At 37.8% G+C, this 12241-nt stretch overlaps 1 protein-coding gene across 1 annotated transcript in view; it reads left to right on the forward strand.

The window, feature by feature from the left end:
- The first annotated feature begins 553 nt into the window (after nucleotides 1-553).
- LOC115211599 (gelsolin-like protein 2) overlaps nucleotides 554-12241 on the forward strand; it is a 73020-nt gene continuing 61332 nt past the window's right edge. Inside the window, exon 1 of the mRNA XM_029780174.2 lies at nucleotides 554-752. Coding sequence (XP_029636034.1) covers nucleotides 746-752 — 7 coding nt within the window. The 5' untranslated portion in view covers nucleotides 554-745. The remainder of the gene's footprint in view (nucleotides 753-12241) is intronic.

The raw sequence follows: 12241 nt of genomic DNA on the forward strand, positions 1-12241 counted from the left end.
ATATATATATACATATATATATTAGTCACTCTCACTTTCTTTACTTCTCTATCTTCACCATTCTCTCACTTATTCTCTTAGTCTCACTCTAAGCTATTCCCTATATCTCACTCGCTCACTCTCTTCTGCACTCAGCCGTTACCATTCCCTCCCAGTATATTTCTTACTCTCTTTCTTTTACTCCCTCCAACCATCCCTTATATTTCTTACCCACTCTCTTCACCTCTCTATCATTAACGTTCTGTGTATATTTCTCACTCCTTTGCTCTCTTTGTCTCTGTCTCCCTCTCTTTCTGTCTGTCTATCTGTCTGTTTCTCTCTCTCTTTCTCTCACTCAGCCATTCTCTCTTTCTCTCTCTCTCTCTCTCTCTCTATATATATATATATATACATATACATGTATATCCTGCTCACACCCTTTCACCCTCAGCCACTCCCTCTATATCATTTATTCCCCTCTATCTCTTTAACATTCATTCTCTCTTGTATTTCCTTTATATATCGCTTATTCCCCTCTCTATTTATTCATTCTCTTTCTTTTTTTTACTCACTTTGACACTTAATCGTTTCCATTCTCTTTCACTCTTAATATTCATTCATATTTTTCTCTCTCAATTGTTTAGGCACTCCTCTTTCTCTTCTGGTTTTCTTATATTTTGCTTGTCTTAACAGACACCGCACTGCACATATAAATACCTATAAAACAAGATCTATTCCAGACGTTGAAAAGGGCCCGCTTTCAACCATGAGTGGTAAGTTTGGGCAATTTTTTTCCCTTCAGATTTTGCTTCGTTGTTTACTTGCATCACATTATTTTTTGACGTGATTGGATACCGCTCTACTCATAACATAATTATCTTAAAACTATTCCTTAAGGTTTTCACATAAAATTTATAAATGAATGCAATTTAGTCTTCCAAGTTCACATATCAGAGTTGAGAAAAATATTAAGGGTAATTCTGAAATTCTTTTGAATACACGTAATGACTCTTAAGTAATAGGAAGCTAAATATCTTTCACCATGATTAAGAAACATGTTATTTTCCTGAAGAAAATTAACAGTTTAACTTTATACGAACTGTTTTATCTCACTATCAACATCTCTGTCGTCATTCGCACTCTAGTGTGACTTGGTGTCTACGTTTGATGTCTTACGCTTTTGGTGACTAGGTGCTCATGTACCTATGAGCAATCACAGACACCCCATCTAACTCGCCCACCCCTCACTCCGGCGGAAGGTCCAAGATGTGACAGCTTGGATGGTAAAAGGGGTGCAACCTAGCATTGAACTAGTTCTTTATTTTATCAACTCCAGAAGGAGAAAAAGGCAAACTTGTAACCCGTGCGATTTGAATTTGAAATGTAAAGAGCCCAAATAAATACTACGAATGTATTCTCTTTTACGCGCTAACGATTTGGCTGATTCACCACTTTGAGTTTCACATAGAAAATATATCACTCTGGAAAAATTGTATGTGTGTGTGTGTGTGTGTGTAACTTGTACATCCCTACCACCAACTTTGTTTCCTCATAACTTTCGGAAAAATGAATATTTTTTAATGAAATTTTCTACAAATACTTTTCAGATTGTAAATTACGATTATATTGAAATTTAACGTAAAAAGAAAAATGGTACACACACACAAAAGAGACGACAAAGGAAAACGATTATCTTATATATATATATATATATATATATATATATATATATATATATATATATATATATATTATATAAATATATATATATATATATATATATATATATATATATATATATATATATATATATATATATTATATATATAATTATATAAATATATATTATATATATATATATATATATATAATATATATATATATAATATATATATAATATATATATATACTTATACATACATACATACATACATACATACATACATACATACATACATACATATATACATACGTACATACATACATACAAACATGAAATGAAACATTACATTTTGGAAAAAAAATTGTTATGTGTCTGGATGTGCAGTGTTTTTTTAAAATTTAATTGTTGTTTTTTTTACATTAAATTCCGATATATATATGCAATCTACCATAATCTGAAAGGTATTTATTGAAAAAAATCATAAAAAATACTCATTTTTCTGAAAGTTATGAGAAAACAAAGTCGGCTTATTGAATTCTCCGAAACTCCTCTCCCCCACACCTCTGAAAAAAGAATTTCGCAACAAATTCCGATATAATCATAATCTACACCATCTGAAAGGTATTTGTAAAAAAAAATTAATGGTAAATTTTTACCAACCCAAAGAAATACTCGCTAAGAAACAAAAAAAAGGGGGCGGTAGGTGTGCTTATTCAGAAATTCCGCCATTATTTGATTACACTTTAAGAGAAAATCGCCCCAGTCATTCATTGTAAATTATAACAAATATTCTGCTTTTATAATATGGCTTGCGGTTACGTTGGTTTCGAAGCATTTGTCCATTATTCTTTTTCAGATTGATTTTAAAAGCTACATCTTGTTATCAGGTTGCGGCCATGCTCGGGCACCGCATTGAAGGATTTAATCGAACAAACCGACCCAGTGCTTATTTTTTTTTTTTATCCTGATACTTATTCTATCGGAACCTTTTGCCGAACTGTTAAGTTATGGGGGTGGGGGTAAACAAACCAATACCTATTGTCAAGTGGTTTGAGCGACTAACGAACACAAAGATGCACGCACATAGATATATACATAATATATACGATGGGCATCTTTCAGTTTCCACTTTCCAAATCCTCTCTCAAGACTTTAGTAGCCCGTAACTATAGTGAAAGAAACTTGCCCAACTGGGACTGAATTCGAGACCGCTTGGTTTGTAAGCAAGCTTTTAAACCACAGCCACACACTTACATGTCAATCATTTAGGTAAGTTTTTAGATAAACACACGCACGATTTTCACTAAAAAAAAAAAATCGGATTTTTTGCGTGGAATCAAGTGCTCTGACCTCCTAATATGCTGCAAATCCCTTATTTTGGTTCGGAAAGTGGGGGAGGAGGGGCTGCTTCCCCCCCCCCGTCCCGGAATCATTAAAGAAATCCGAATTTTTTTTTTCTTAGTGAAAATCGTGCGGATGTTAATTTAAAAATTTACCGAACTTTCCAACAGTCCTCTCCCCATCCCTTAGGAAAAACATTTTCCCCACAAATTTCTTTATAATCGTAATCCATGGTGTTTGAAAGGTGTTTTTTTATAACATTTCAATTAAAGATCTTCATTTTCCTGAAAGTTACGAGGGGGGAAAAAACGGATCGTGTGAATTTTCCGACAGTCCTCTCCCCAGCCTTTCGGAAAAATTTCTCCCCAGAAATTTCTTTATAATCGTAATTTGTGCCATGTAAACGGCATTTCTATAAAATTTCGTTAATATATATCCATTTTCCTGAAAGTTATGAGGGAAAAATCGGATCTTGTGAATTTTCCGAAAGTCGTCTCCCCACCCACACCTCGTTCATTTGCGCAAAATTTGTTTTTTTTTCATATTCGTTTTCTACACTTCTTTACACCTAGTAGACTGGTTTCTTTGTGTGTGTATGTGTGTGTGTGTGTGTTTTCGTTTATGGGTCTCAAATTGATCAAAGTATATATGAATGGCTGGCTTAGCAGCATTATAGGACCTCCGGCCAAATCAATACACAGGGCCCTATGTGGCAGCCAAGCTACAACATACACAGATCAGAATTGGGCCCCTCGAGCAGTGAGGCCCCAGGGCCACTACCCAATGTGCTCATACCTTAAGACACCACTGTGTCTGTGCGTGTGCAAATTTGTTTATATATATATATATATATATATATATATATATATATATATACACACACACACACACACACACACACACACACACACACACATCTATTGTGGAGGTGCATGGCTTAATGGTTCGGGTGTCAGCATCATGATCGTAAGATTGGGGTTTCGATTCCTGGACCTGGTGACGCATTGAGTTCTTGAGCAAAACACTTCATTTCACATTGCTCCAGTCCACTCTGCTGACAAAAATGAGTAATGCTGCGATGGACTGGCATCCTGTCCAGCTGGGGAATACATGTGCCATTGAAACCGAGAAACCGGGCCCATGAACCTGGCTAGGCTTTAAAAGGGCGTATTTATTTTTATTTATATATATATATATCTATTATAGTACTTAAAGTTATGCTGTTAATGTTTTGCTGCCAGTGCTCACAAAACAAAATTGTAACAGTAATATATGCACCTACATGTGCGCGTAATACTCGCATGCGCTCTCACATTCAATAAGTTACTCTTTGTAAGTACAAGCGTGAGTTTGATGTTCGTCTTCCTTTGCTAGTATGGGTGGGACGAATATTATTGAGGTATAGCTTTACAGACGGATGCTTTCCCTATTCTTCTCTTTTACTTGTTTCTGTCAGTGGACTGTGGCCATGCTGGGGCACCACCTTGAAGGGTTTTTTTGTCGAACACAGTGACCCCTCCCCCCAGTATTTATTCTTAAAATTCTGGTACTTAGTCTATTCTTGTAACAAACTGTTAAGTTATGGAGATGTAAACAAACCAACACCAGTTCTCAAGCAGTGGGGGACAGACTCACACAATAAATACATACATACACATACACAAACACACACGTACACACACTCACACACATAGGTGAAGGCGTGGTTGTTTGGTATAAAGCTTGCATCTCAACCACACGGTCCCATGGCCCACATGGTCCCGGATTCAGCTCCACTGCATCGGCCTCAGGCTGATCAAAGCTTTGTGAGTGGATTTGGATGATGGAAGCTGAAAGAATATGTGTGTGTGTGTGTGTGTGTGTGTGTAACTTAGCAGTTGGGCAAAAGAGAACAATAGAATAAGTACCAGGCTTTAAACAAAAAAAAAAATGTACTGGGGTCGATTCATTCAACTAAAGATTATTGAAGCCACAGTCTAATGACTTAAACAGATAAAAAGAAAAAAGAGAACATATGTACAAACACATACTGTATATGTATGAATATACATACATTTACACACACACATACACACAATCAGTAAAATTCAGTCACACACACGCATGTATCATCATTGCTGTCATTATTTTAAATTCCACTTTTCAATGTCTGTATGTCTCAGATGGAGTTTATTGAGGCAGGTTTCTACAGCCAGATGCTCTCCATGTTACCAACCATCACCTGTTTCCCCTGGCTAGTCATGTTTATGCAGAATGTTGGAAAAGAATGGCATTCATTTACAACAGTCCTACACTTTCAAGATGAAGAACCACAAACACACACACACATACACACAACAGACTTCTTACAATAGATGCCAGCGCTGCCTGATTGGCATCCGTGTCAGTGACACGTAAAAGCACCAACCGATCGTGGTCGTTTGCCAGCCTCCCCTGGCCCCTGTGCCGGTGGCACATAAAAAGCACCCACTACACTCAATGAGTGGTTGGCATTAGGAAGGGCATCCAGCTGTAGAAACACTGCCAGATCAGACTGGAGCCTGGTGCAGCCTCCTGGCTTCCCAGACTCTGGTCAAACTGTCCAACCCATGATAGCATGAAAACGGACGTTAAACGATGATGAGGATGATGATGATGATGATAAATCACAAAGCTTTGGTCAGCCCCTCGAGCAAGACACTTGCCTGAGATATGCTGTCAAACTGAACCTGAAACCTTGAGGTTAGGAAGCAAACTTGTTAATCACACAACCTTGCCTGTGCATATATATGTGTGTGTGTGTTTATACACAATAATGTTGAACAGTGTGAATGAGTATTCAACACTGCATAGCTGGATGAATACTTTCTTTTTTTGTAGAGTCTGTGTATATCCTTAGGTTTCATGCACTGGATATTGCAATGTTCAAATTAGAAACAGTGGTAAAACCATCTACATTTCGGACTTGACTACTAAATACAAGGTGATATCAAAAAGTTCCCAGACTCTCTTTTACTCTTTCACTTGTTTCAGTCATTTGACTGTGGCCATGCTGGAACACCGCCTTTAGTTGAGCAAATCGACCCCAGGACTTATTCTTTAAAAGCCTAGTACTTATTCTGTCGGTCTCTTTTGCTGAACCGCTAAGTTACAGGGACGTAAACACACCAGCATCAGTTGTCAAGTGATGTTAGGGGGACAAACACAGACACACAAACATATACATACAAATACATATATATATACATATATACGATGGGCTTCTTTCAGTTTCCGTCCACCAAATCCACTCACAAGGCTTTGGTTAGCCTGAGGCTATAGTAGAAGATACTTGCCCAAGGTGCCATGCAGTGGGACTGAACCCAGAACCATGTGGTTGGTAAGCAAGCTACTTACCACACAGCCACTCCTATGCCTACTAGTTATGTTTGATAAAAAGAAATAACTTATTCACCTAAGTTTTTAACTTCATCTCCTTCAAAATAGTCTCCTTGCTATAGACCAGTCCTGGCATTCCTGCTACTTTGGAATCCAGCCTTGAGAACCTTCTGCAATTCACTCTGGACCTTGATAACGGTGACCTTTGAGCTGCATTTTCATCTTGGGGAAAAGATGGAAGTCTGTAGGTGTTAAATCTGGCGAATAGGGCAGGTGCAGAAGCAATACTATGTTGCTTTTGGTGAGAAACTCACAAGTTAGGAGGGCATGGTGAAGAATCTAATTCTTCGTACTTCACAGATCTGGTCACTCTCGCTGAATGTCCTCTCTCAAACGCTTCAGAACATCACAGTAGAACTCTCTATTGATGGTCTGGTCCTAGGGGATGAATTTTCAATACACAATACTGCATTTCTGTGGGTGACACTCATGGCAGGTCTCCCAAATCACTCATCATCTTCCAGGGACATTTTTCTGCTTTTGATGTGCCCATGCCACTTGAAACATTGTATATAGCCCATTGCCTCGCCGTAAGCTTGCTGAAGCATGCTCAATGTTTCTACAGCAGACTTCCCAACGCAGTGATGTCACTCTGCACCACACTGCCTCATGAAAGTCACTGCTAGCATGCGATTGTGTGCTGCCATCTGTTGGTGTGCTACAGAACTAGCCTGGGAACATTTTGATACCACACACACACACATGTGTGTATGTATTATATTATTATTGTTGTTATTATTCATTTTACTAATGATAATAATTAATTATAATATCTATATAAATATTTTCACATATTTATTTTAGTGTATGTATATATATATATATATATAGCGGCGTACGTACACTTTGGTCTCTTATATGTAGCGTTTTTGCATTTGGTTTGCAAGATTCTTTATGTGAATTCGTGTGTTGAAGCACATTTTATTGTGTCTGGAGAGAGTAATTTTCTTTAGTGCCTTATTAATTTAACACACTCACTGGTCCGATTTCCACTCATTTACTTTTTTACTTTTACTAAAATTTTTACTAAACACACATACATAGTCACACAAACCCATACACAGACACATTCAAACATGCACAGACAAAGAAACTGAAGTACACACATGCACACACACACTGACGCATACTCAGTTCTGATAACAGACAGTCAATGACTATTGAAAAGGTTGCAAGACGCAACGAAAGTTTTAGTAAAAATAAGTAAATGAGTGGAAATCGAACTGGTGTAACTCTCCCCCAATACAATTATATATATATATATATCATCATCATCATCATCATCGTTTAACGTTCGCTTTCCATGCTAGCATGGGTTGGACGGTTCAACTGGGGTCTGGGAAGCCCGAAGGCTGCACCAGGCCAGTCAGATCTGGCAGTGTTTCTACAGCTGGATGCCCTTCCTAACGCCAACCACTCCGAGAGTGTAGTGGGTGATTTTATGTGCCACCGACACAGGTGCCAGACGAGGCTGGCGAACGGCCACGCTCGGATGGTGCTTTTTATGTGCCACCGGCACGGAGGTCAGTCAATGCGGCACTGGCTACGGCCACGTTCGGATGGTTTTCGTATGTGCCACCGGCACTTGTACCACAAAACTACAAATTCCATTAATGTTCATCGAGTTTGCTTTTGATTTTGTCCATTTTCACTTGCCTCAACAGGTCTTCACAAGTAGAGTTATGTGTCCCAAGAAGGAAGGTATGCATAGGTGCACTGACTACGTTCCAGGTAGGGGCCATGGGTTATGGCCTCACTTGTCCAGCCAGGTCTTCTCACGCACAGCATACTTCCAAAGGTCTCGGTCTCTGGTCATTTCCTCGGTGAGACCTAAAGCCCCCACCCCTGTCCAATGGACTGTGCTCTGAATCATATCTGCTGAATAAAAAGCAATCAGTGTTTTCTTTTCATTAAAAAATAATTAAGCATGCCTTTATTTCAATAAAGTTTTTGGTTTTGTTAAACGAAGTTCAGGCAAAAAAAAAACTTCTTGAGAAACTAAATAGTCTTTCTTTCCTTCAGGCCAAGTTTGAAGAAAATATCGCTTTTGCAACTTACTTTTTTGGTCTCTTAAACATACTGCATTTTGTGGCATTATTTCAAGCCAGCCGGCTTTTTTTGCGCATACTGCACGTGCATTTTTCTCGTGTACATGTAGTATCGATCGCAACAGCTAATGTACTTGCACATACAAATGCACGTTCACATGGCTTTATTGATCACATTCTCATCTGGAATCGATTTTTGTGATTTTTTTCAAAACTTGTACATGCCCTGAGATCGACGGTATCTACATATCAAATTTGAGCGCGATCAGATGGAGGATGCCCGAGATCCTAGAAGACATATACACACACACAGACAAAATAGATTATCTATAATATATATATATATATATATATATATATATAATATATATATGTGTGTGTGTGTGTGTGTGTGTGTGTGTGTATCTATCTATCTGTGACCTCTTGAGCACCGCCAGCAATTATTTTTCCTCTGTCTTCCCTTCTCGGGATCTTTCCTTCTCCTTTGTTTCCGACGAAGAGCTCCACTCGAAACGTTAAACCCTCCTTCTTCCCTTCTTTCCTGAGTGTCCAATAATACTTTATTTGTTCCGCGTTGCTGTGTTTTTTTGTGTTTTCTTGTTTGGATTAACTTTATCTATCTATCTATCTATCTATCTATATATATATATATATATATATATATATATATACGTACACATACATATGACTATCTGTTTGTCATCTATCAGGCCAATGACTCAATTAATTATGTGTTGATCTCTTATCTTTAAAAGAGCACAATTCATATACTTCCTCCAATAGTAGATATTTTGTGACTTTCATCCAGGCCATCACTGTCACCAGAACTCTTACTACTACTACTACTACTACTCTTATCACAACATGCTCAGAAAGAAACATATTCTGCTTCATAGATATGGTGGTAACAGCGTTGCTGGGATTACACATAAACTCTCTCTCTCTCTCACGCATATACTCGCTGAACTTGTACATGATATATGAATATTTGATAGGCACAAATATACAAACATAAGCGGAGACAGATTATATTGTACATAAAGGATATGTTGCTATTTCAGAACTACACTACAGAAAGAATAATTACTTTTATATATCTATAAATACACACACATGTATACACACTTGTGCATGTTCACCACATACATTACTGTATTGCTTGGCTTAGCTTCATGCTTTTGCTTGATGGGGCTGGGATCCTTCCAAGTTAGTGGTCCCAGTACTTAATTTTGTTAAGCTTGGTACTTAATTCTCTCTTTTACAGGACATAAACACATGAACACTGTCTATCAAGCAGTGGTGGGAGAGACGGACACAGACACAAAGACATACAGATTCATTTATATATGTATATATATATCATCATCATCATCATCATTGTTTAACGTCCGTTTTCTGCGCTAGCATGGGTTGGACGGTTCGACCAGGGTCTGGGAAGCCAGGAGGCTGCACCAGGCTCCAGTCTGATCTGGCAGTGTTTCTACAGCTGGATGCCCTTCCTAACGCCAACCACTCCGCGAGTGTAGTGGGTGCTTTTTACATGCCTCTGGCACAGGTGCCAGGGGAGTCTGACAGTGGCCACGATCGGTTGGTGCTTTTAACGTGCCACCGGCACGGAAGCCAGTTAAGGCGGCGCTGGCATCAGCCACGTTCGGATGGTGCTTTTTACGTGCCACCGGCACATATATATATATATATATATATATATATATATATATATATATATATATACGTCAGGCTTCTTTTAGTTTCCATCTTTCACTCACAAGGCTTTGGTTGGCTCGAGCCTATAGTAGAAGATATTCGCTCAAATGAATTGAATAATCACTAACAAAAATAAAAACCAACCAACAAACGTTTTAACGTTGTGCTTCAAGGTGGAAACAAATTAATGGATAGAGCAGGTGTGGTTAAGAGTCAAAGAGTTGGAAGAAAAGGAGAAAAGGAAGGAATGAAAAAAGAGAAGAAACAGAAGAAAGAAAATTTGCTATCGTTTTGGGCAGGGTTCACCAAACCTTTTTCACAGCAGGCCAGATAACTGAGAGAGTGACAAGCGCATATATGGGGATAGGATGATAAGCGTATGCCGGTCTCAACTGTGGTTCCAGAAATTCCAAGTCAGAAACTACAGCCTAGAAGACAAGCCTCATCCTGGAAGATCTGTAGAGCTCGACAAGGACATCTTGCAAACCCTGGTGGAACAAAATCCCATCGTAACTGTTGAGAAACTAGCAGAGAAGCTTGGATTTGGTCATTCAACTAGTCATTCAAGTCAGCGCTAGAAGGAAAATGACCATCTTTGGTTTCAAGTCAAAAAGTATTCTTCCATCAGGATAATGCTTCGCCACATACAGTGAGGATGACATTCCAAAGGCTGGTGCAGTTTGAATGGGATGTGATGCCTCATCCACCATATTTGCTGGGTATTGCCCCATCTCATCAATTATTCCTCAGTCTTCAAAATCATTTGGACGCAAAAAATATCATTCTGTAGATGAGGTCAGAATAGTACTGGAGGAGTATTTTTTGTGATGGAAAAGTGAATTTTGGAAGAGGGGCCTTGAAAGTCTACCTGATAGATGGAAGAGCATTGTAGAAAATGAAGGAGAGTATATTTCAGATTAAATATGAACTTTATCTTAATTTTGAAAAATAAAAGAATTATGAAAAAAAACGCATTATTTATGGGATGACCCAATATATATGCATGTATGTATATAGATAGATAGTTAGATAGATAGATAGATAGATAGATAGATTGATAGATAGATAGATAGATAGATATATAGATAGATAGATAGATAGATAGATAGATAGATAGATAGATAGATAGATAGATTGATAGATAGATAGATAGATAGATAGATAGATAGATAGATAGATAGATAGATAGATAGATAGATGTGTGTGTCTGTTTACCCACGACCACCACCACTTGACAACCAGTGTTATGATCCCCTAACTCAGCCATTTGTTCAAAGAGACTGATTGAATAAGCACCAATCTTAAAAAATAACTACTGGGTCGATTTGTTTGACTAGACCCTTCAAGTTAGTACACAGCTTGGCCACATTTCCAATAACTGAAACAAATAAAAGATAAAGGATATACACATATAGAATCTGTTCTTTTGTCTGTCTTACATCTTTTTTATTTAAAAGTCTTGAATGTTGACCTTCTGGTTAATTCCTTATAAGTCATTTAATTTGAGTGACTGGGTAAGGAGGGCACTGTTCTCAGTTAAACATTAGAAAATTTTAAAATTTCAGTTGGTTACTGTGAACTGTGTTAAATGGTAGTGGGGCAGCCTAGACACAATGTTGAGCATCTAGAAATTATCTATAATTCTCATGTGGATGTGTGTAGGTGTGTGTAGACATGTATTTACTTACACACACAAACATGCATATATATATATATATATATATAGTAGTACTCTTATCACCACATACTCAGAAATAGACATATCCTGCTTTATAGATATAGTGGTGACAGCGTTGCTGGGATAACACATACACATACACTCTTTCTCTCTATCTCTCTCTCTCACACACACACATACACACGGATATGCACACACACACAAACACGCTGAACATGCACATGATATATGAATATTTGATAGGCACAAATATACGAACATGAGCGGAGACAGATTATATTGTACATAAAGGATATGTTGCTATTTCAGAACTACACTACAGAAAGATTAATTACTTTTGTATATCTATATACACACACACACATGTATACACACTTGTGCATGTGCACCACATACATTACTGTATTGCTT

This window comes from Octopus sinensis, linkage group LG5 (assembly GCF_006345805.1).
Source record: "Octopus sinensis linkage group LG5, ASM634580v1, whole genome shotgun sequence".
Taxonomy (NCBI): Eukaryota; Metazoa; Mollusca; class Cephalopoda; order Octopoda; family Octopodidae; genus Octopus; species Octopus sinensis.